The sequence below is a fragment of the Lissotriton helveticus genome, chromosome 6 (assembly GCF_964261635.1).
Source record: "Lissotriton helveticus chromosome 6, aLisHel1.1, whole genome shotgun sequence".
NCBI classification, from domain to species: Eukaryota; Metazoa; Chordata; class Amphibia; order Caudata; family Salamandridae; genus Lissotriton; species Lissotriton helveticus.
Window position 1 is genome coordinate 265342031 of NC_136067.1, and position 26401 is coordinate 265368431.

The following is a 26401-nucleotide window of genomic DNA, read 5'->3' on the forward strand; positions in this document are numbered from 1 at the left end:
CACTTCTTTGCGAGTGAGAATAAATTGCACAGCACTTACACATGTTCATATGTCATTTTAAGGCAATGCTTCTCAATATTTAAAAAAAAAAGCCCCAAAAATACAAATCTGCATGTTCTTTAAGGAATTAGCAGAAAACAAATCAAGTAAAAATCGGGTTAATAATTTGCGAAGGGATTCCCACACCAACTTGATAAAAACATGCTTAGATCAGAAAACTGTTTTAGAGAAGGTCAACTGAGTCTATGTGTACAAAACTGGGTTATTAGGTAAAAGAGCTGGAAACCACAATCAACCACAGTCCTCCTCAGGATGAACCACAAAAGTCAGTAAATAAACCTGTGCTTAACCCTCTGGTTTCTTGTCACAAAAGCAATGTGTGAAGTATTTATGTACCACTCCAACAGTCAAAGTGAATGCTCAACACAAGAAAAATCCCAAACCAAATTAGAAAAATAGAGCAATGTTTAATGACACCAGAATGTCAAAAATCCAATCAGTAAAACCAGAGATTTGAGTTTTTAAAGTTTTAGGTAAAAATAGCCCAAAGAAGCACAAAGCATAATTTGGGGTTATCTGGTCACACTGGGCCAGGGGAAAGTCAGGCAAACTGTGATGAAGCACTGGCCAGATACAAGAAGGGGGAAACAGCCTATTACAACATAATACCTTTACCATGCTTCCATTAACAAGCAATGCCTTTACCACGCAGATCCTTTACAATAACCACCCGGGGGCCATTTACTAACAAAGCACAGGAGACTGCACTTTTTTTTTCAATGGAATTCGTGGATCCAGCATGACTACTGCTGACACCTTTAAAAAATATATACTTTCGTCCCCTGGTGGTTTACTGTGGCCCCCCACCATATCTGGAGGGTCAGGGTATTCCTAACCTGTCCCTTTTTCTTTTTTAAAAAAGGTTTTGGGTGGGACTCGGCTTCAAGCCAAGACCCAAGATGGCTGCCAACACTTCCCAGTTGAAGTGTTGGCAGCCAATCAAAATTTTAGTAGGATTTTGGGCTCCGAGATATCTATATTGTTTTAACTTAAATACCTCTGAAACATCTGAACGGATTTACAAAAAAATCACAAAAAGCAAGCTTTCTGCACCAACATCTTTCTGCCAAATTTGGTGTAATTCTATTCAGCAGTCTGAGCTATAGTCATGTTCAATAAAAGAAAAATCCCCATAGACATAACAAGGGAGAAAACACGTTTTGGGACCCACATTTAATATGATAAACTACTGTCGCTTGTCAATAGCACCAAGAGTCCCCTTGAGGGTGGTAATGTGATCTGCACATATCCCTGTTATGTTCAGGAGAGTTGGATGGTTGGCCCTTGTAAGTTGACACTTACAGATGTAACCAATGAATTTGCAAGTAAGTGGGTAATTCCCAAGCATCTTCAAACGCTTTCGAACACTTCACTGCACTTATAAATTAACTTCATTCATTTCGTCTTTATTTCGACAAAAAAGATGTCATAAAAGAATACACAATAAAATTTCAGCATACATCATTACAATTTGTTTAAAAAAATACAGAAGTGCAAAGTGCCATAAAATTCGTAGTGAATAAAAACATTATCTAAAATTAAAAGGTCAATCAGCCCGGAGAACCTCTGGTCACCAATACCCCCGAAGCACCAGAGCATTATGCGCGATTACATTTGATCTCATTTTACCACATACTTTCTTCTGATATTCCACATGGCAGCCAGGAATTTTGTAACAGAGTCAAGGTGTGCCTTCCTCCCTGACTGATAAAAGGTGAAGGCAGGGGGATTATCAGACTTTATGCGCCCATTACATGCCCTAATCGAGTGGGTCAACGTAAAATCTCCTCCCACCACAAACGTGGCACCCTCGGGAATATTAATTAGAAAGGAGGATAATTCTTCAATGGTTTCAGATACAGAAGTGACACTCACAGGTCTAGAGTAGATATTGACTACTGCCAATCTGAAACCATTCAGCCACTCTAAAATTACACACTGGACATCATCTGAGGCTGTATCCATAGTTTTAGCACTGCAGCCCAGATGAGTTGCTACCCAAATTGTTAACCCCCCTGACGGGCGACCTTTTCCCGCCCATCTAGCAGCAACTGAGATTGAGGCAAATCCTGAGCGATATTGGTCCAACCGCGCCCAGGTTTCCTGGAATAAACAGATGTTATTCGAGTCTATGAATGACCCCCAGTCAGAGCAGGCCAATTTATTACATAGGCCCGCTATATTCCAAGAAAGGATTTTTAGTACAAGCAAACCGGGGGAGGTACTGGGAGATTGTATAGGGGATTCTATAATAATAGTGCTTGGCCGACCAGGGAGTAAATTGTCACAGGGAAGATTGCCAGTATCAGAGGTATCTGCCATGATCCCCAGCTCAGCTGTGTAGGGGACCACCCCTTCTCTTCCCCCAGTGCAATCATCCCGCTGAAGTCAGTCCACCTGGTCAAGGCAACTATACCTGTTTGCATGTAAGTAGTTACTCTGTATTGGTATATCGTAACGTGTGGGCTTATACCTTGTGCCGTCAATGGCAAATCCCACCCTTGTCCAGCCATCATTCACCCCAGAAAATAAGTTGTGAATTCTTGGCGGACAGAAAAAGGACAATGGTAACAGTTGAATGATTGTATTTCCCAGGCTGCCCAACCAATTACTAATATGGGAAACGATCTGCAAATCCCTAAAATTTACCAGAATGCAGTCACCCTTTATTTTCTTTATTGTATATCCCACCCAGGGGACCCTCCTAACCATCAATATTTCACCTCTCATATTTGGTGGCAGGGGCCTATGAATATTTAACCAACTAATCACTTTGTTTCTCAAGGAATCAAAGGATTCTGATACAGAGTTGGAAAGCTCCGGGACCCTGGTCAAAATTACAGTATGGGCTGCCGCCTCTGGAGGTAGATTGACTATATTTGACCGATTTAGGCTGGGAACAATCTCGGCGGGGCAGTCACCAATCCTGGTGGGTGTCTTTTCTTGACTCATTAGGGTCGTTGACACAGGCAACATTGATTTCCGCGCTAAAGGCACGGGAGGAACTTGCCTTGGGAGGGGTAGAGGGATAGGATTTGGTGGGTTAACTGTGGGTACACTTGCTGTTGTAGGAGGGTTAGTACTTTTTGTGATTGAGGTACAGGATGGGTTAGAGGGAAGAGGTCTCCCCACATTCGTCGAAGTTGCACCTGGACTACTACCCAAAGTTCTTAACTGATTTTTCATACCCCCAGTCACTGTTTCTATTGCTTGTAGTCTAGTATCGATACAGTCGAGCCTCGCCAATAGGGGGTCTAGGAGTTTCTTCAGAACATTGGTAATGAATGATATAGACTGTTCCCTCCCACCACAAGGCCCCTCACCAAAAATAAACGGGCCAGCCTGCACTGGCACCTGCAATTGGGAGGGCTGTATTGGACTCACAGTTTCATTGGCAGTTTAGGGGAGAAGAGGATTCCGTTATGTCAGGCATATTGTCAGTGGTACGAGGGGCATGATCCAGTTTGGCCCTCTTTACACCCTTAGACTGTCTGGCTCTTTTTCTTTTCGGAACAGCACCTTCTCGAAGACCCCGTGAATGAGATAGGTTTAGTTCGCTCCCCTCACCCAGTGTCTGGACTGGGTCAGATGTTGGAAGAGGAGCCACCTCAAGTATAGTCTGGGGGGAGTCTCGCTGAGAAGTTGAGGAAGTCCTTAGCTGTTGTAAGACTCAATTGTTTGGTCAATGCTATCCAAAAGAGATAGATGGGAAGCATCCAGTATCACCGGGGATCTAATATTCACAGTTAATCCAGTCGAAGACCGCCTAGTACTTTCAATCCCATCCGCGAGCTGTCTTTCTAGGGCCGTCAATTCATTATTTACCGCGGTATTAGCTCTAATGAGAAAACTGTCCAAAGTACCTGTGACCATGATAGACGATGCCGCGGCTTTACTCCTCATCTCCCTTGTTGACATGTTGCCTTAGTCTTGATGTAGCTGGATCTCAGCCGGACTAAAACGGTGGAACACAAGCTATGGTAAGTCCTGGGAAGCTAACTACGGGCCCAGAGGGGTGGCCCGGTCCGGTCTCCCCCGGGCTCGAACGGGCTACAACGGGCCCGCCCTTGGCCCGGGCTTCGCCCGGCGCCCGTCCGCGTGCGTTCCGCGTACACGGATATGGGCGGAGCTATATAGGATGAGGCGTGGGCGGGAAGAGGCTCCAGCTGCGACGAGTGACAAGCCACTTGGAATGCTGGGCCTCGCAGTCCCGCACCCGTAGGCTCACTCCTAGAACCGGATCCCCTCGGTGACCTCTCACTTCAATGCGGGTAGTTTCAAGTTCTGAATACAGCTCCCGGCAATCAGAGTGAGACTCCAGGGACAAGCAATAACACCAAAGTCAGAGTCACTGCTGGCGAACGGCCCCCGCGGAGCGGGGGCCGTGAGCTGTGTTAAGCTGCAGGGAGGCGGGGCGGGAAGAGGCTCCAGCTGCAGCGAGTGACAAGCCGCTTGGAATGCTGGGCCTCGCAGTCCCGCACCCGTAGGCTCACTCCTACAACCGGATCCCCTCGGTAACCTCTCACTTCAATGCGGGCAGTTTCAAGTTCCGAATACAGCTCCCGGCAATCAGGGTGAGACTCCAGGGACAAGCAATGACACCAAAGTCAGAGTCACTGCTGGCGAACGGCACCTTAAATCTACCAGGCACAATTGATGCAGTAAGATTAGCGAAGTACCCTAAACTTATTAATTCTTCCATGGGATGCAGGTTAAGATGCACTGTCCCTTGGAAAATGTATTTAGAATTACAGATAAAAATCGATTCAATTTTCACAGCAAGCCCACAGTACAAATGCAATGCGTGACCCAAACTTCAGAGTGAATAAGGTAAAAGTCAGAAGTCGTATCATACTCCTGTATTGGTGGATATTTTATATTACTCTCTCAGAGATCTGTCCATAGTACAGATGCAAAACATCCACTGATTTCATATTCAGATAAAAGTAGGACTAGAAAATAATTCACGTTTTCTCCTGAGGTGGGGGTGTTTTGAGCCGATATTTAACGTTAGTCCCGTAATGGTTACAAAAATAAATAATCAATAAACAAAAGCATTCACTTAAAATATTTAATGACTTTGCAACTTATAAACTAAAGAAAAGTTAGCATTCATTGTAGAGTATACAAAATAGGCCAATTCTACAAATGTTTAGTTTTTGGGAGAAAGTTAATAAACATTCTTACAAGCTTTCAATATGTTTAAAAGATTTCATGAAATAGATATGCTTCCTTGAAACTAATGGACCTAAAGGAATCCACTACAGCTTACGAATGTGTATTTTAAAATCATTGTTCCTCAAATGTATGTTGTAGTTAGTATTTAAATAATCTATTAAACAACATAATGAATGAAAAGAGGAAACAGAGTTCCTTAATGTGCTAAGATTTCACTTCTAATGGAATATGCTACTTACCAGTATGCATCTGTTCTTGGCATGTAGGGCTGTTGACATTTATATCTGTGCATAGATCGCCGCCTAGTGTTGGGTCCGGATGATTGCACATTGTTGTCCTGGAAGAGTCTTCGAAGTATCACGAGATAGGTGGCTCCTCCCTTGGACTACAGTGCGCATGGGCATCCTCTCCATCTTCAGATTGTTTTTCGCCATTGTGGCAGAGATGGAGTGTAATACAGTAAGTGATGGCCATGCCTGAGAATGATTCGGAGTGCTACAGCTGCGACAGGCACTGGGGAGGAGGGCGGGCGATATAAATGTCAGCAGCCCTACATGCCAAGAACAGATGCATACTGGTAAGTAGCATATTCAGTTCGAGGCCTGTGGGCTGCTGAATTTATATCTGTGCATAGAATAAATAGCAGTATCCTCCTTAGCGGTGGTTGCCCGTGCCAGCTGCAGCAGCCTGAAAAAGAGTTCTGAGAACAGCCTGACCTACAGCAGCTTGCTGTTTGGAGTGTACATCCACGCATTAGTGTTTGGTGAATGTGTGTATGGTGGTCCATGTGGCTGCTCTACATATATCCTCTAGAGGAATGTTACCTAGGAAAGCCATGGATGCCCCTAACTTGCGTGTGGAATGCGCTCGTGGGGGAACTGTTAATGTGCGTTTCGCTTTTTGATAACAGGTTTGTATGCACTTAACAATCCATCTGGCTATACCTGACTTGGAAATGGGGTTGCCTTTGTGTTGTGGAGAGAAGGCAACAAACAGTTGCTTAGTTTTCCTGAAATCCTTCGTCCTGTCTATGTAATACAGGAGAGCTCTTTTAACATCCAGTGTGTGCAGTGCCCTGTCTGCCACGGAGTCTGGATTTGGGAAGAAAACAGGCAGTTCTATGGTTTGGTTAATGTGGAACTGCGAAACCACCTTAGGCATGAATTTTGGGTTGGTACGCAGCACAACCCGATTAGCATGAATTCGTATGAAGGGCTTCTGAATAGTTAGGGCTTGAAGCTCACTAACTCTCCGTAGCGATGTTATTGCTACCAGAAAAGCCACTTTCCATGTTAGAAACTGTATCTCACAAGAGTGAAGAGGTTCAAAGGGTGGTCCCATTAGTCTGGTGAGAACTATGTTTAGATTCCAGACAGGCGAAGGAGGGTGTCTGGGAGGAATCACTCTTTTGAGTCCTTCCATAAAAGCTTTAATGGCTGGCACTCTAAAAAGAGAAAGATGCTGTCTGTTTTGGAGATAAGCTGCCAGTGCGGCCAAATGTATCCGAATGGAACTATACGCCAGATTGCACCTGTATAGGTGCAACAAATAACATATAATGTTTTGCGTGGATGCATCCAGCGGATTTATGTCATTATTAGAAAAGTAAATGACAAACCGCTTCCATTTGGCCGCATAGCATGCCCTGGTTGTAGGTCTCCTTGCCTCTTTGATGATGTCCATACAGTCAGGGGGCAGGTTGAGGTAGCCAAACTCTATGACCTCAGGAGCCATATTGCAAGGTTCAACTGTTGCGGATCTGGGTGCTGAATGTCTCCACGGTTCTGAGTGAGGAGACTGGGCTTGAGGCGCAGCCGTTGGTGAGGCACCACTGAAAGCTCTAGAAACGTGGTGTACCACGCTTGCCGTGCCCACGTTGGAGCAACTAGGATGAGCGTCATGGAGTGTTGCCGCAGTTTGCGTGCCACCAGCGGTATGAGCGGTGCTGGAGGAAAAGCGTACGCAAATCTGCCTGACCAGTTCATCCATATCGCATTGCCCTGAGACTGCGGGTGTGGGAACCTGGCGGCGAAGGTTTGGCATTTTGCGTTTTCCTTTGTGGCGAATAGGTCTATCTCCGGATGACCCCACTGCTGGAAATATGGTTGGAGCACTGAGGGGTGTATCGCCCACTCGTGCATTTGGTGGCTGTGCCTGCTGAGCAGGTCCGCCATCTGGTTGTCCTTGCCCGGGAGATGTTCCGCCATGAGGAACATGTTCCTTTGAATGGCCCACTTCCACATGCTCTGGGCTAGATGAGACAATTGTGGAGAGTGCGTGCCTCCCTGCTTCTGGATGTAATACATGGCAGTCATGTTGTCCGTCCGGATCAGCACGACTTTGTTGCACAGATGCAGTCTGAAGGCCTTCATTGCCATAAAGATCGCCATGAGCTCCAACAGGTTGATATGCATCTTTTGCTGCTGCGCTGTCCATAGTCCCTGCACTGTATAATGGAGGACATGCGGTCCCCAACCCTGTAGAAATACGTCCGTTGTCAGCACTATCTGTGGTACAGGCTCTTGGAACGGTCGTCCCTTGCAAAGGTTTTGTGTGTTCCACCAATGCAGAGAGTTGTATGCACGACCGGTCACCAACACTAGGTCTTTTAGATGCCTGTGAGCCTGGTTCCACTGTCGTGCTAAGCACTCCTGAAGCGGACGCATGTGTAGTCTTGCGTGAGGGACTATAAAGATGCAGGAGGCCATCAAACCTATCAGCTGCATGAATACCTGCGCTGGGAGTGATTGTTGGGGCCTGAATTTCTGAATGAGCAATTGCATGCTGTTGACTCTGGCTGAGGTTGGGTGCACTGTCGCTGTTAGAGTGTTGATTGTCGCACCCAGGTACTGCTGCACATGTGCGGGCTGAAGGTGAGATTTTGGGTAATTCAGTGAAAATCCTAGACTGTGTAAGAGGTGAATTGTGCGGGACATGTGGATGGCACATTGCTGGGCTGACTTTGCTTGAATAAACCAGTCGTCCAGATAAGGATAGACATGGATGTGTTGTCTCCGAAGGTGCGCCGTCACTGTCGCTAAGCACTTGGTGAACACCCTGGGGGCAGTAGTGACCCCGAAAGGTAGGACCTTGAACTGGTAATGCTGGTTGTTTATGGTGAACCGGAGATATTTCCTGTGCGCCGGGTGAATGGGAATGTGGAAATATGCATCCTTTAGGTCTAGGGTTGCTAGGAAGTCTCCCTGATTGATCAATGGCAGTACCTGATGAAAAGTCAGCATGTGAAAGTGTTCTGACAAGATGTACTGGTTTAGGGGTCGGAGGTCTAGAATGGGCCTGAGCGACCCGTCCTTTTTTGGGATTAAGAAGTACAGTGAGTACACCCCTGTACCCTGCTGCGGTAAAGGCACGAGTTCTATAGCCCCTTTTTGCAGCATGCAGAGTACTTCTTGCTGCAATAAGTGCATGTGCTCTGCGGACATAGGACGGTGTCTTGGGGGTATGTTGGGTGGAGTGGAGGTCAGTTCTAGACAATAGCCGTGTCGGATAAGGTCTCTCACCCACCTGTCTGTGGTTATGCCTTCCCAGACTGGCAGGAACTACTGAAGTCTTCCCCCGACTGGTGTTACATGGTCGAGGGGCAGTGACAAGACGTCACTGTTAATTGTTGGCGGAGGACCTGGTATTATTATTTCCGCAACCTCTGCCTTTGGTGCTGTTCCCACAATAGCCACCCCTATTGTTCTTGTTATAGGTGGTCTGCGTGCCCCCTTTGTTGTATGGGGCTTGTTGTGATGCTTGACCTCTGGAGGCTCCCCTGTTACCGGAGCGGCGAAAGGAACTGCCCCATAACTGTTGTGACTGCAGAGCCCCCATGGATTTTGCTGTCTCAGTGTCTTTCTTAATTTTCTCAAGAATTGTGTCTACATCAGGTCCAAAGAGAAAATCAGGGTTAACCGGCTGGTTGAGTAAAGTAGTTTGTATTTCCGGCTTAAAACCAGAGATACGTAGCCAGGCATGCCTTCTAAGCATCACACTTGTGTTTATGGCCCTAGCTGCTGTGTCAGCTGCATCTAGCGCACACTTGATGGACGCATTTGAAATTAATTTCCCCTCTTGTATCAGCATTTCTGCTCCTTCCTTATAAGCCTCAGGCAGGTGTTGCAGTAGCTGCTCTAACGTGTCGTAGTGTGCCCTATCGTATCTGGCTAATAGGGCCTGTGTATTGAAGATCCTCCAAATATTTGCTGCCTGAGCTGCTACTCGCTTGCCAGACGCTTCAAAGATTTTGGATTCTTTGTCCGGAGGGGGAGCATCACCACTGGTTTGAGAGTTTGCCCTCTTACAAGCATTAGCCATGACGAGGGAGTCCAACGGGAGCTGGCCTTTGATGTACGTAGGGTCCACAGCTGCAGGCCGGTACTTTTTCTCAATCCTCGGGTTTACAACCTGTGTACTTGTGGTCTCCTTGAAGATGTCAGTAGCGTGTTTTAGGACACCCTTTAGCATAGGCAATGTTTTTACTGATCTTTCTGATGTTAAGAAAGTATCAAACAAAAAGTCCTCCTCTACCGGGTCAGCATGCATGTCCACATCATGGTTTTTGGCTGCCCTTTCAATTAAAGCGTTAAACGCAGCCGTATCCTCAGTAGGCGAGGTTTTGATGGTATAGGACTGAACTTCAGGTGTGCTGTGTGGCTCACCAGGGTCAACAGGGTCAGTCCAGGCTTGTTGGTCATCCTGATTTGTGTCAGCAGGATAATTGAACTCCTCTTCATTGTATCCCTCCCCTATATCCTCATAGGCGTGTGTGGGGGAATAGGAATAGTCCAGTTCATAGGACTCCACAGGCTCGGAAAGAACAGGTGAGGTTGCCGAGTCTCTTTTTCTTTTCAGAGGGATTTTGTATGACTCTAAATGAGTCTCTGGCATTATTTTCCTCTTGTAAATAGTGAGTCTCCCAGTATCTGAGTCGATGAACAGTTTTGTCTGATTGTCATAGGAGGGTGGTTGAAACATCACATCCTCCTCAGTGGACTAAGTCCTCGAAACTACCGACACTTTCTTGGTAGTGTCAGTGCCCTTTTGTGGCTCCAAGGTTTTTGGTCGAGCGGTTGGGGGCAGTCCATATTTAATAGGTTGTGTAGATGAACCGACCTTTGTTGAGGGAGTTGCAGTTTTCGATCTGACCAACTTTGTCGGATCACTGTGCTGCTTGCCGCTGTGCGTCGATTCGAGCTGACGGTGCGCAACAGGTACGCCTTTGTGCTTCGACGCGACGTGCTCTTTCGGGCCGGGTGCACTTTTCGACTCGAGGGCCTTGCTGGAAATCGGCGCTGAGGCTGGAAGTTTCGGATCAACAGTCTTCCCACCCTTGAGTCCTTTGCCAGTGTCGCCATCTTTGGGCGTGGACGTCAACAGCGTGAGCGTGACGTGCTTGACGGCAGAGACAGGCTTCGGCGTCCCATGTTTCGGGTCGACGCCCCCTCGTGACCCCGAAGGGTTGATGACACTCTTAGATTGGGGTGGAGTCGACGAATCTGAGGCTGTCGATCCGAGGACTGTCTTCAGCAGTTTCGGTTCCGATACAGTTGCTTTCGGTTTCGATGTCGCCGCTGAAAGTGGCTGATTGACCGATGGCTCCGTAGAAGTATTCTTAGCCGGGCTTGGACGCGGGGCTATAGAATGCGCAGAAAGATCTTGGCTAAGGCCTTTAGGCGATGCCTCGACCTGAGCCTTAGAGAGTATAGTGTCAGTATTGGGCCCCGCGATTGCGGAAGGCCCTTGCTCATCGCCTGAGTCGTCATCGACGGCTCCGATGGCTTCTGCGTCGTCTCCTACCTCGACGATGTCTTCCTCATGGACGTAGTCTTGTTCTTCGTCCACACTATAATGTGAGACGTGCTCCGATGCAGGGTCCGACTGCTGGTCAGGATCCTCTTGATCGGCGCCCTCGACGTAGTCTGCCTCGAAGATATCTTCTGTTTCTGGCGCTGATTGCTGGTCCGACTGCCTCGCGGCGCGCCGAAGCGTCTTCTTCGACCGGAACTTTGAACAAGCCATGCAGCACCGGGTGCTCATCGATGTGAGGGTATTTGGAGTTGCAGACGGGGCATCTCTTGAACGGGCTCCGTTCCATCGTTGACGCTCGTCGGGGCCTAGATGTCTAAAGGCAATACGGCCTTCGACGTCCTGTTCGAAGAACTGGATGAAGTACCGGGCACCGAACGAGACAATACCGACGCCCCGAAGGCCTTTTGGCCTCGCGAAGTGTTTTAAGTACAATCCGAACTTGAGTCGAGAAGGTACATCCGAACCCAATGGCGGAAAAAAACAATCTGAAGATGGAGAGGATGCCCATGCGCACTGTAGTCCAAGGGAGGAGCCACCTATCTCGTGATACTTCGAAGACTCTTCCAGGTCAACAATGTGCAATCATCCGACCCAACACTAGGCGGCGATCTATGCACAGATATAAATTCAGCAGCCCACATGCCTCGAACAAATAATTTTGAAAACCTTGCTATTGGAATGAATATTGTTAATTGTAGCACTCACTTATGGCATAAACATTACAGGCTTAGGCGGGGCACGGAATTAAATGATTAAAGAAAGAAAAATCTAAGGGCCAGATGTACACACATTAGGAGAACCAAATTCCAAAATGTGATTCTCTCTGAATCACAATTAGGAAATCGGTATTACTAATGTACAAAACTCTTTTGCATTTGATTAGCGATTTCTAGTGGGTCACAAACAGACCTACCTCATACATATTAATAATGTAGGTCATACAATTTGTGACCCACTAGAAAATGCAGCTGTCATAGGGATGGTGGCCTGCTGGGTTCAACAGACCAGCATGTCTCTGATTGCTTTTAAATAAAGAAATTTCTTTTTTTTTCTTTTTTAAACACAGCCAGTTTTCCTTAAAGGAAAACAGGATGTATTAAAAAAGAGAAAATTTTTTAAACACAGCCTGGTTTCCTTAAAGGTAAGCAGGCTGTGTTTAAAAAGGACAGAGTGAAACTTTGAAGTTTCATTTTTTATGAGTAGGCAGTGTCCGAGGGACCCCAGCCTGCTATTAAAAAAAATTGTTTTCCATTCTCAAAGGGGAAGGGGTCCCTTGAGGACCCCTTCTCATTTGCAAATGGGTTACTATCTCCAACAGGGAGTCTGCAAGTAAATTATGGTTGCAAAACATTCATACATTCCATTCAGGTTCGGTATTTGGAAGGGATGCCCTAAACACGCCCCTTCCAAATACTGAATTTCAAAGACAACACTGATTTGTGGTTTTTGCATATGTAAAAACATCTTTGTGGTCGGAAATGGCCTGATTGCGCCATTTCCGAACCAAAAATGCTTTGCTCATATGTCTCAAAGGTCCAGATGTATGACCATTGTGATTTGCGACTCGCAAATTGTGACAAATTGCGAGTCGCAATTTGTGAGTCGCAAATCACAATGTACAACAGTGTCTCAGACACTGTTTGCGATTCCCAATGGGGTCGCAAATTGCTTGCCTCATAAATATTAATGAGGCACTCGCAATTTGCAACCCCATTGGGAATGGCTGGCCCTCCCAGGGATGGTGGCCTGCTGGGCTCAGCAGACCTCCATTTCTGGGCCTGCTTTTAAATAAAGCAGTTTTATTTTTTCAATGCAGCTTGTTTTCTTCTAAGGAAAACAAAAAAGAAATGTTTTCGTTTTCATTTTTTAAGGTCAGGTAGTGGTCCCTGGGACCACTGCCTGCCACAAAAAAATATTTTCCCCTGCATTCACTTTTGCGAGTGCTTTACCACCCTTCAGAGAAGTGTGGTAAACTGCGACTGTTTTGCAACCGCAATTGTGGTCCAAAACAGTCCTACATAGGGCTCAGACTCGATATTAGGAAGGGACGCCCTCGGAACGCCCCTTCCTAATAGCTTGTTGCTAATCCTATTTAGGGAGTAGCAAATGAATTGCGACTCACTAAATAGGGTTAGTACATGCCCCTTTTGTATTTTGTATGCGCAAACGGGTCGCAAACCCGTTTGCGCATGCAAAATAGGGTCGTACATCTGGCCCAAAATCACTTAAAATGTAAACTGTGAGCTGTTTACAATCTTTAAAAAGACACCGTGGGTCTTGTTCACAGAGCTTTCTGTTTGGGTACGTTTGGATTAGACATGCAAATAGTTTTATTTACAAGTGCAAAACCACTTTTGGAATTGCCTACGTCGGTACATCTTCTTACAGGGATGATTGAGAGTGGATGTTTCATGGCTGGAAGCAAGAAACTCAAACGTTGATGGATATTTATAATCTCTTTTCTGGCTCATTGTATCTGGAAAAGGCTAGTACTAACAAGGGCCTGAGTAATTCCCTATCCAGGGTGTGAAGGAGAAGGGAACACTGCAAAAATGGTTAGAATGCAGGGGGAAATATTTCTACTTGTTTGAAAATGTCCCATAGAGAGATAATTAAAAAGCTAAGCAATGCATTTGCTCTGCACATTTTTCCATTAACAAATATATATATATATATATATATAGGCTTATGTGAAAATGGAATTCATACACGTTCCCAAGAGTATGCCTGGAAACCTTTAACATTTTCAGGTCTTCTCACATTACATGACAAACATTGGTGAATTCAAGAAGCGAACAAATTTACACCCAACCAAGGTTGTAAAGCTCTGCATGGATATGTATTCATTTCTTGGAGAATTGGTTTCAAGTGTGCTGTGCTATAGAAAGAGCCAGATATCACATTGAGTAGCAAAGAAGTAAATGGATTGTTATCTTCTAGTCGCTTACCAATCATAGGAGACTCTATAAAACTCCAGGTATTTGTCTGTGGCACAAAGGATTGCAGGACTCCTGCAGATCTTCCCGCCTCATTCACACCTCCAAAGACGTAAATTTTACCACCACAAACGGTTGCAGCAGCAGAGTGCACTGCTTTCGGCAAAGGGGCCACTGCCTCCCACTGATTGGTGATGGTGTCATATCTGAAAAAATAGGCAATCTTAGCAAAAGTTCTTACAACCACAATCCAATGGTCAAGGAACATATTCAGTAACTCTCAAACTGAAGAGGCTTGTTTTCAAACATCCACATCATAAACATAAACATTTGTGCCTGGTCTATTAACAATCCAGCTTCCAATTCCCCCTTAATAATAAGCAGCATGAAGGTAATTCAGACTTGGGGCCTGATTAGGACATTGGTGGTCTAACCGCCAGACCACAGCGTCGGCGGTAGGGAGAATGCTGCCAACCCTGATTTTGACTGTACCGCCGGATTTTGACTGTATTGCCAGGCTGGCGGTATGCCAGGCTGGCGGTATGCCAGGGGCGGTCTTGTGGTGGCAGCATGCTTAGGCTCATTTATTGAGCATGAAGGCAATGTGCTGCACTGCAGTGCCTCCACTGTCATGCGAGCAATGTTGCCATGCATCATGTCGTGCATCGTGCACAGTGCACACTCGACAGTGGAAGGATGGGGGACACAACATGTGTCCCTGGCCCTACCCACATTGGGCTGAGTTGCGCTGTTTGGGACCCCTTAACTTCCTTTCCGCCAACCTTTTCATGGCGGGGTCTCAGCCATTAAAAGGTCAATGGAAAGGAAGGTTGTGATCTGCACGGCTGTGCAGGCATCAGCACCCCCGCCACAGATCGCACCTTTCTCCACCGTCGCACATATGGGATCCTGACGGTGGTGGCGGTCTGACCATCATGGTCCTAATAGGGTGGTCAGACCGCCAAGGACATGGCGGTCAGACTGCCACAAAAAGTATGGTGGTCGTGGGACAGCCGTACTCATAATCAGGCCCTTAGTCCACTCCTTACGCTTTAGTTTTCAAAATACTTTATTTAGTTTACATTACAACCATAAAAGACATACCCTAGATGTTAAAATTAACAACACATAGAAAACCAAATATATTTTATCAATACAAGCCATTTGAAATTAATTTGAATCTGCCACGATCATCATACTCTAGCCATCACTGCATATGCATTTATAGACAGTGAAAAACTCTCTTAATGGTTTGATACCAAACTTGGTAGCAAATTGAAAGACGGAGTAAATTGATTGTTCAAGTTGAAGAACCCTCACATTTATCAAATGGGACCAATTGCCCAAACTATTGAGTTGAAGTCTTAAACATATGACAGTTTAAACCGCTGATATTTTGGCCCCCTTGATGAAATGCAAAAATGGACTAGTCTACCCAAAGATGCAAATCATAGTAAAGGTCTTGTTAAAATGTACTCAAAGATCCAATACATCCATAAAAACAATGAGTTTGTCTATTAAGTTCAGTAAACTAATTCCAGTCAGAGGAAACAGGACTATATCCTCGCCAAAAAGACAAAGGAGTCCTGGAATGGAACACGGACCAATCTGAGGAATGTCCTTGGAACTATCTACTGAGAACACATCAATTCTATTAATGTTTAACTAAACAAGAAGGGGGGGGGGCAGGACAGAGCCCTGCCGAACCCCTCTTCATATGCTAAATCGAGGAGCACTCTCCGTTCTGGGCAAAATGTACCTTAGCTGTAGAGGCTGAATATAGCTGCCTTAGGAACTGCACTATCGAAAGATTTACACCCATCTTGAGCATTACGGCCCACAATTTTGAATGACTGACACAGTCCAAAGTGGACAAAAGATCCGTAAGGGACATGTAGATAGTACACTGTTTACCTGGCAGATAGTTGTTTATTAAGAGGTTAAGATTAAGACTCAGTAGTACCTAAGTGAGGGTCAAGTGGGTGAAAGACCCAGGGGACTTAGATGATGAAGAGTGGTTGGAGGCACTTGCTTCTACCCGAGAGGGCGCCATACGGTGCTGATTTAGATTGATCAAATTAAAGATCCGCCACAGGATATACTACACATACACAACACTGTGGTGGAATTTCTCATTGATCCAAACGTACTGGAAGACAATTGTAACCCGTCTGGTGACTCTGCGTGAGAAAGAGGTGGAGGCTTTGCCTCGATTGTGTTTATTAAATATCTGTGAAACAACAAATTTAACGGTTGGGCAAAGACTGAGTCACGCTAGGCCTTATGGTGGCCAAGCGCAACATAGCGAGGAAATGGAGGGCGAAGGCGGGGCCCACACTCAGACTGGGAAACAGACATGGACTGTTGCATGAAAGCTGAGAGGGGGGTGTGTGAAGGAAGAGGTTGTCCACATAAATGGACCAAAATTTCGGGAGGCTGGAACGAAAGTAGAGGGATGCTATGTCAGCCAGTTGGGAAGCCTCCCAACAAGAGATTCTGATGATACTGTGAGGATCTGATAAAGGGGGGATGGATAAATAATGTGGTAGAAATTGGAGGTGATTTTCCTGATAGATATGATGCAGGTAATTGTGATTTGACGAACCATGCGGTCATGTGTCCTTTTGTTTCTTTATTTTTTCCCCTTTTCAATAAAAAGATATCAAAAAAAAAACCTCAGTAGTACCTATGTCCTTATGGCAGCCATATTGGCTATGAAAAAGACCCCATTCTCATCTGCTCAGGTTTCTGATTTCACAAGTAGACTATGCGACACAAATTTTACAAGCAAGTCCAACAGAGAAATGGGTCTATAGCATTTGGGGCCGAGTTTAGATCCTTTTTTTAAAATGGGCACAATAATTGAGGCAGACCAAGTTTGCAAAAAAACTGTCCTAGTGTTAGCTTTTAACACATTGGTTAACAGGGGGTCCCAAAGGTCAGGATCTTTCTTAAAAATATCGATCACCACACAATTCAGCCCTGTGCTTTTACCTTTTTTAGAATTATCAATTGCCACACTCACTTCCTCAAGCACAAATTCTAGGGGTAGGGCAAGATGTAGCATTTCTGATAATCTCGCATCTCTAACAGAATCAATATCATCTTTGCATGACTGGCAAAAAATATCACTGAAATATGCAACCCGATCCTGTGCTGGGATTAAAGCTTCAATGACCATATGAAAATCTTTCCTAAAGTACAGTTAATTTATCACCTGCCAAAAAGTGGAGCTATCCTTCAGTTTACTGGTTTCCACCAGCTTCTCCCAAGCTTCCTCTTTTATATGATTTTCCTCCTTTATGTGAAATTCATGTTTATGGCTCTACATCCCTTAACTTCATCTGCTATTTCAGGTATTCTAAGCAGCGCAACCTTCAACTTTTCATAGGCTTTTTTGCATGCAGAGTCAAACCAGCCAATGGGTTTAGAGCACTTTTTCTTAGGTTGTTTCATGAAAGCATTCCTAATGCCAGAAAAGACCACCTCATGAACACTTAATCTGTTCATTACCCGCTTTCTCATCCACCAAAAACAAACAGATTCTCTTTAGTCTAATTAGGAAGTATGGTCTTTGGAGTCACTGTGTTTCACTTGATAGCAACCCAATCTACCCTAGTTGACTGACTGCATGATCTTTTGTGAATTTAATATCTAAGATGAGGGTGTTGTGATCACTCAAACATGATGGCAAAACCTAGACCTTGCCTATCGGGTGAGATAGGCTTGCAGAGGGTTTTATAAAAATCAATAGTTGTACAGGAGCCTCTGCCCATAAATGGTGGAAGAAGTTTACTAGAAACTTGGCATACTTTATTTGCGAACCATAAACATTGTGTAGGAAGTGAATTTGATCTTCATTCTCGTAGTTAACCACCACACAGACAGCCTTTTGAGGTAGCTCACATAGGTGAATGTTAAAATCACCTAGCCACAATGTACAAACCTCTTTCTCAATTAAGTAAAGGCCATCATATAGAGTTACTTCTAGGCAAACAATAACGGGGGATATGGAATGATCGAAAATAATATTATTATTATTTTCATTACACTGATTACTCACAGCCTCTGAGCAATCGTGCAGGGTTAATTCCACTTTACTTATTCTATAGCAAGCTCTTTCACACAGACTTTTTTTTCACAATTCTTTACTGGAAGATCAAAACAAAAGGTGATATAAGAGAACACACAGACTTTTTTATTGAAAACTCAATGCTTGAAAAACCGGCATCTATTTTGTCAAACACAGTTTCAAAAGCACTTTTAAGTCCATCTCCAACAGTGTCTCCATCACGGTTACCAGCTCTAATCCCTGCATTGTTTTTATCACTGCTGTGTGCAGTTTGCAGCGAGGTAGACTTTGAAAGGGTCGATCTAGTCACTGCTTTCTTTTTTAATTTTTTTTAAGAGGCACAGAATAAAAGGACTTATTAAATGAGAAAGAAATAAGCTAATACAGCACACCTATCATAAGTTAGATTTTGTCCACGAAAATGAACAATATTATGGACAAATGTTAATCTAAATTCAATAAATCAGTCCAAATAATCCTAAAATTATACAAGGAGATGGGACATGGGACATGGGGTTTAAAAGTGAGGGAGAATCTACCAAACGCCAAGATTTTTTGCAACTTCCATCATTGATGGGGGGGCTGTAGTATTATCTAGCCACCAGACCTTTGGTTGTAAAAAGTTGTTTTTACCGATAGGTAGAATTTCTGTTTGGTCACTGTTACAGCAGAGATGATTATCTTTCATCCATTTTATAACTGCTGAGAAACAAGATTTAAAATTTTCTTCAGCATCGGTAGAATCCTCATCCAGTGACAGCATCAACTGAGTTTTATAAGTGTACGATGTGATTTCGATCTCATAGGTCGAAATCAACGAGATAAGAGGGGTCATATATATTTTAAATGAAAGTGGACTAAGTGAAGCCCCCTGTGGTACACCAGTAGAAACGGTACGTGCTGGTAAGAGAAAAGATCCCAACGAAATCACCTGCTTCCTATTTGACAGGAAAGATGTAAGCCATGCCAATGCGGAATCAGATATGCCACAAGATCTCAATCTGGATAGCAGGATGCTATGTGAAATGGAATCAAATGCGGCAGACAAGTCTAAAAGGATCAAGATTGCCTTCTTGCCATTGTCCGTTTTGAATTTAATGGGGTCTTATATCTCGAGTAAAGCGAACTCAGTCGAGTGTTTTGGTTGGAAGCCGGATTGGCAGGAATGGAAAATCTGTGTTGACTCCGAGTAACTAGAGAGTTCTTTATATACTAGTCTCTCTGTAATCTTACCTAAGATTGGTAACAGGGATATGGGCCTGTAATTAGAGAGATTAGAGGGATTGATGTTCAGTTTTTTCTTCAATGGCTTCACTGTGGCAAATTTTCATTCATCCGGTACAATACCTGTAGAAAGTGATGAGTTCACAATCTTATTGATCACCGGATTCACAATATCGATGATATGATATAGTAAAATTGGGTGACATGCGTCCAATTGAGAGCTCGATTTACAGGCCAGTATCACCTCCTTGGTCAGGGAGAGCGTGGCCATTTGAAAAGTTTGGAGGCCAGACCTATTATCTCTATTTTCTGACACCTCTCCCTCAAGGAGCTTAGAGTGATTGTGGATCTCAAAGTTCTTTTTAATGGCCTTGATCTTATCTTCAAAGTATATCACGATTTCATTACATAACTTATGAGGGGGGAGGGATTTCTACGTGTAAGCCTTTGGGATCTGTGAAAGATTTTACGATTGTGAAGATTTATTTTTGATTACGCTTTGCCAGAGTTATTTTATTAAGAAAATATTATTTTTTTGCTATTTTAATGGCTGAATGGTATCGTTTCCTAAAAGTTTTAAAAATCTGTAGATTGAGTACATCATATCCCTTTCTCCATCTGCGTTCTAACTGTTTAAACAGCAGATGAAGTCCCTTTAGTTCTTTTGAAAACCAAGGGTCGTTATGAATTTTTCTTTTACTCAATCTGGCCGTGCGCTCATTCGGGGCTAATTCTTCGCCTATAGACACGATCCAGCTGTGGAAACGGCGAGAATTCTCTCCCAGTCCTCCCGTGAGTTTTAGAACCTTGTCTTGGGTGATTGAGGGCAAAGAAGGATTAATGACTGCACAATGCCATTCCCTCCTAGGTGCTCCTACATCATTCTTCCTTGCCACACAAACCTTGTTAGGGACTGATAAAGCTAACGGAATAAAACAGTGATCAGACCAGACCTGTGGAACTGGAGTTCCTGTCTGAAGTGAACTAAAGTTGGTACAAACAGCATCCAGGGTATATCCTGATCTATGTGTTGGTCCTTGGACCATTTGTTTCATGCCCAGCAAATTGACCTTTTCCAGGAAGGATGTAACCCCTGGGCTGTCACTGCATTCCAGGTGCAGATTAGCATCACCAAGTAGCGAGAAATTTGAATATCTAAGCATAGCCTAGCTGAGAGCATCTCCTAGCGAGTCCAAAAATGCCTTACTATTGCCTGGGCGCGATATATCAAAGCCCCAGAAAAAGAGAAGGAATTATTAATAGCACAACAAACGCCCATGTGTTCTGCTCCTCTAAGCCCTGGTAAGGTGAAAACTTTCCATTGTAAGGTCTCTCTGTGTAAGATGGCTACTCCTCCCCCATTGCCGCCCTCTCTATCTTTCCTACAAATTGTAAATTTTGGTGGCAGAGCAATGTCCGGGTTAGAGTCTTCTTTTAGCCTGGATTCCGTAACACATAGGCAGTCTAAACCATTATCCATGATCAATTCCTTAACATCAAAGGCATGTTGACTTAAAGATCGTGAATTAATTAAGCCCCCCCTAACACCCGCCTGGTGACAGGCTCCATTTACTTCTTCTCTTATTCTAGAGGACTCGTAGAATGGTATCTGTAACTTACATTTCCGGCATGTTATCGGGCCTCTAATTTTATAAACTTCTATATGGTGTTCACAATGCTTATTGAAGTTTAATTCATGCAGGTATTTTGATGAGAATATTCTACCTCGTTGGAAACTGAAAGCATGGCTGGCGCTGGTCGCGTGTCAGGTGCGGACGGGTGCAGACGGGCTTGCCTTTGGCGTGCCTTCGGCGCGCCCGCTGTGCATCAGTGCCCGTCCCTCCATTTATGGCGTGCTATTGGGTGCTGTATCGAGAGACTAGACCGTCTCTTGAACAAAGACGGCGGCCGAAATTCTCCCACCGGAAGTAGGGGGAAAATATCGCGTCAGCGCTCCCTCCACACAATCAGCAAATGCTGTGGTGGACGGGGGAGCAGACGCAAGAGATGCTAAAGCCTCAAAACTAAAAATGAGGTAAGCGTTATAAATACCCCATGTGTCACCCTTCAAAGAAGCACAAAATTCACAATTTTGCACCACAACAGTTGCCCTTGCAATTAACTTGCCCCCAAAGTAATTATAAAAGTAAAAACATTAAAAGCTATGACGCAGTGCACAAGCGAAATATGGTTAAAAACGAGTAAAGGCAAAGGGGTCAGCAGCTGACCTTGTGATTGATCAGCTGAGCGACAATAACAAGAAGCCTCACTCCACTGGTCTTCTGTGGGTAGATTAGGACAGGTAATGGACTAGAATGTCCTTTTCACATGGATTATTCCTATCTTTTGTACTCACTACAGTAACATGATTTTTGGCGTCATTTCAATCTTCAGTGAATTTTTTAAGAAGATGAAGATCTATCTTATCTGCGGCTACAATTCCGCCGCGGTGCGGCGGTTTAGTGGAGTGGGCGGTGCTGCGGCGGCCAACGGATGTGCGCAGCACTACGGAGGTAGTGCACGCGACGGCCGTTGGCCGACAGAAGCATCGAACGGTTTAACTCATGACCTTTAATCATGCCATCTTGATTAGTTCACTTAATTTCTGAGTTTCAAAGTAGGTGTTTAATTTAAAGAATTCCATACTATTATAAACAATTCAATTAGCACTTAATTAGCACCAGTGTTAACACTATGTCACTTTGTATCCTTCTAATGACAATGGCATCAGCCTCTGCAATAATAGCTGCAAAGGTATTTACTTGAATTACACTATACTAATGGTTGTAAAATGAGGTAGCATCTGTGAGGCCTGCACAAATAACATGACACATGTGTCCTTCACTGGGAACCAAACACCCTAGGGCAGCGCCTGACTCTCAGAGGGTAACGTTGCAGAGCAGTTTGAGGCTTACTCAAGGGAGGTGGTGTGGGCTAGTAATCGCCATTTGCAGGTGCGCAAAAATAACACTCAATAATGGATTGTCCGGTCTGTACTTTGCTTTATAAAAGTAAGAGTACATTTATTAAACAGACACAGCACTCAATACTATACACCAATTTACAAATATACATAAGCTGATGGAATTACTTTGTGACATTGCATAACATCTCCACCCCTCCCGCAGGGGGGTGGGGTCTAGTACTACCACTCCCATGTATGCACATCATCTTGCCCCCAATGCAGTGAATTGGTCTTAACCTGGAGCGAGGGCCCTGCCCATTGGCACCATCCCAGTGGCAAGCCCCCCATTACCTCCACAAGCATTCAACAGGCTACACCCGCCTTGGTGACACATGACACTGACTGAGCATCTCCTACTGACCATACAGTATGCACTTCTACATCTTAAGGGCTAATAGTCTGGGGTCTTCACCTAAGCACAGCAGCAAGAATACCTGTTTACGCAAACTTTAGAATGACAGTACTCATAACATTTGGATATCATTAGAATGCATTGCAATTACAGCCCCTAAGGCATCACAGATAAAATCACAGGCTTAAGTACATACAGTCAGACACCCTAGCAGAGATGTCTAGCCACTTAAATCCACGTTGCTTATGCCATCACCTTGCACCAGCACTTCACATTAAACAGGTGAACCTTCAGTCCCTCTAAAAGAGATAACCATAGTAAAAGCATGTTGGTGCAATTACCTCCCTTCCCCTCGAGGGGATGCCCTTCTCATACATCCCCCACTCAAACCATCATCCCTTGGTACACTTTACACCACAACCCTAGCTGTAGAACAAAGTTTCCAGCTCATGAGATGATTATTTGTTGGCTGAGCCCTTGAGGGGGTTATTCTTTCAGGTCCCTCAGACACTGAGAGTTGGACTTTCATCTTCGTGCTGGGGGAGACTGTGTTGCTCCTGCAGCTCCCCCAGCACCTTGGCACTCCTTTGGTGGTGACCCTGTCCTCCTGGGGCCACCACAAGCAGAGAAAAAATGTTTTTTCCCCTGCAGGCCCGCAAGGCATAATGGGGCGACTCCTCCTGAGCAGTGAATATGGTAGCAGCGGCTCCCCCGCTGCATTGGGGAGAGCCGCATTCTCGATCGCACCGCCATGGCTTCAATACCACCTCTCCAGGCTTCGTTGGGGGGGCCAGTCCCACCTGGACCCCTAAGGTACGTCCATCTGTGGCTCGGGGAGCCCACCCCCGGCCGCTCCGCTGGGTGAGGGCCCCTACTGCCCCCGTTCTTCCCGCTGGGTCCTGGTCTCACCGCCCCCCCCCTCCCGTGCCGATCGCAGAGGTGAGGGCAGCCCGGGGAGCCCACCCCCGGCTGCCCCTGCCGGCTCTCTCCTGGCCCGCACCCTTGTGTATGGCCGCGGGAGCTGGTGGCTGTATTCGCGTCTGCTCGCTCAGGCGGGCAGACATGGAGGCGGCTTCCTGGCTGGCGGTTCTTCGGGTGGAGTGCGACGGCACTCCCCCCACCTCCTCATCACTTCTGTGCCCGGGGATGGGGTCCCGGGCCCCTCCTCTTCACGGAGGCACCCCCGCCTCTTCTCTTAGTCGGGCCCGGGGATGGGCTGCCGGGCCCCCGGGCACATCCTCACGGCCCCCTGCTTTTACTTCAGTGGGGCCCAGGGATGGGGTCCTGGGCCCCTCCTCCACCTCCTCACGGGAAGTGCGACGGCACTCCCCGTCTTCGGCGGGGCACTTCGGAGCCTGGGGATGGGGTCCCGGCCCCAGACATCTTCGTGGGGGGGCGCGACAGCGCTCCCCAGCCTCCATCTTGGGTGGGGGCCAGTGTGGGCTCCTGGCCCCCATGCAGGGCAACTTCACGGGGAGCGCGACGGCGCTCCCCGGCTTCCCTTCTCTGTGGGGGCAGCCCCCGGGACCTGACCCACCCCGGGGGCATCTCTGGGACCGGCGACAGAGCCCCACACACTTAGTCGTCGGTCTTCTTAAGGGTCAAAGGTCGCCTACCTTTCAGGGGCCATATCTCAGCCCCTGGGGGTCCGATCTGCCTCATTTTCGCGTCTTCTTGCTCCTGGGGGTGTCCCCCCCCACCCCCCCCGCCATTGGGAGCACTCTCCTTCGCCCTCCGGGTCTCCAAGAGGATGCATTCTGCAGGGAGCGGTCTTCACTGGCTCCCTGCGCCTCTCTTCTCACTGCGCAGATGACTCTTCTTCTGTGTCCTGGTCCTGGGCTGCTCTTCTTCTGGCGCTGTTAGGGGCCGGGGGGGCAGTCAGGGGTGTCCTCCTTCCAACTGCCCATTGAACCAGGCTCCAGCACGTTTCGCCTCAGCAGACCATACCCCAGAGAGAGCTTCTCTTCCTGTACAAGTACTTTTTAAAAGTTGAGTAGGGGGCTGGCAGGAAGTCTATGTGTGTCCTATCAAACAGCGACACATCACGCCCCTGCCCCTGCTCCCTCCTTCTTGTCCAGCCTCTGGGTTTGTTCAAAATGGTGTCGTCCAGTGTCTCTGGCCACATGGCCTCTGAAACCCAACTCCTTCCCCACTCGCTGCCTTCACGGGATGCAGCCTGGTGCCTGGCACCCAGCGACAGCAGTTGATGGATTGGCTTGTAGCTCCACTTATCCTGGGTAGATCTTCACTCTGGGAAGAAAGGTCATTAATCTAACCTGCCAGGGCCAGACCCCAGCCAGGGACTCAGAGAAATATGGCATTTCTGGGCGACCCAAAAGCAGTACAAATATGACTTTGGACTCGGCAGAATACTTATTTTCACATCCGCTACACTGGACTGTTGTGCATGTCTGGAATCTGTAGGCCTTGTGGAAGTCATTTTAGCCATGGGCCCCACATCCCCATAGGGAAATAATGAAGTGAAAACACAGTAAGACACACTGACTTTCCCTGGTATGTTCCTTTCCAGTGTATAAAGCCTATTCCATGTCACCACCAAATTCTGCATAAATCCAGCCACACCATTCACTCTGTAGCTGCTCAAGGACTGCGCACGCTAGGAATCTCCCCTGCGCAGCCCCTACACGTGTGCACACGAATGTACACCCGTGTCTGCATGTAACCAGCACCGTGTCCCCTACTCTAGCTGCTGCGCAGCGGCCTAGTCAAGCCAGGGGTACACCAGTAAAATTTCCATGCAGTCTCCTTCATTATGAATTCACTGTGGGTGAGTCCCAGATTATGAGGCTCCCCCACAATAAAAGCTCAACAATTAGGTGCTCAAAAAGCGAAAAATCCAGACAGCCCGTAGTATCAGAACCACCTTCTAACAGTAATTAATTACATTTGATGTGTATTACTGTCCTCTGATATTTACACGAACATGCCAGTGTAGCGGAAATACATTAAATGTAAACATGATTTCACCCACGGCAACAGTGCAGTTACTGCATTCCCATTTAACATTGATCTGTTTTTGCAACTTTAGCAAATATTCCCCAGTTTTATAAACCCTAAAACCTCTGGAAAAGTGCAGACTGAGCAACTATAGAACTGCACAATATCAAATCTGTATTGTGGTAATCCCCGCACATCCATATCCAGCTTTGAATCATTTTCTTCTGAAAACTTCACTCTTCAATTTTGACCCCACAGATAATTCATACTCTCTTCTGATATGTTCATACTGATATGTTACTTTAAATGTTATCCTCAAATCCATTTATAGTTCAGAGGGCCATAGAAAACATATGCCTCAGAGCATTTCGGGAGGACACCTTGTACTGTCTATGAAAAAATTATGAAACAGAATTGTTCAACTAAGCAAAGTTATATGATATTTAACAATTATTAGTATTAGAAATCAACTTCTGCTTCAGTTCTTATGTTCAAACTGTTCATTCTTTTCAACTGTTAGACCAACTTTTTGCCTGCCTCCCTTTACGTTTCTGACCTTGTTAAGCTGGTTTTAGGACTCTGAGCACTGTACCACTGCTAACCAGTGCTAAAGTGCATATGCTCTCTCCCTTAAACATCGTGATTGACTTACACCTATTTGTTCTACTTAATTTACCAGTAAGTCCCTTGTAAAGTGGTATACCATATACCCAGGGCCTGTAAATTAAATGCTACCAGTGGGCCTGCTGCACTGATTGTGCCATCTTCAAAAGTAGCCTTTGAAACCTGTCACAGGCCTACCAATGCAGGGCCTGTGTGTGCAGTTTACTGCCACTTTGAGT

At 45.8% G+C, this 26401-nt stretch overlaps 1 protein-coding gene across 1 annotated transcript in view; it reads right to left on the minus strand.

Annotated features, from left to right (window-relative positions):
* KLHL29 (kelch like family member 29) overlaps positions 1-26401 on the minus strand; it is a 1176991-nt gene that overhangs the window by 52061 nt on the left and 1098529 nt on the right. The window contains 1 exon segment of the mRNA XM_078647716.1: positions 14001-14194. Within this exon segment, the coding sequence (XP_078503842.1) occupies positions 14001-14194 (194 nt within the window).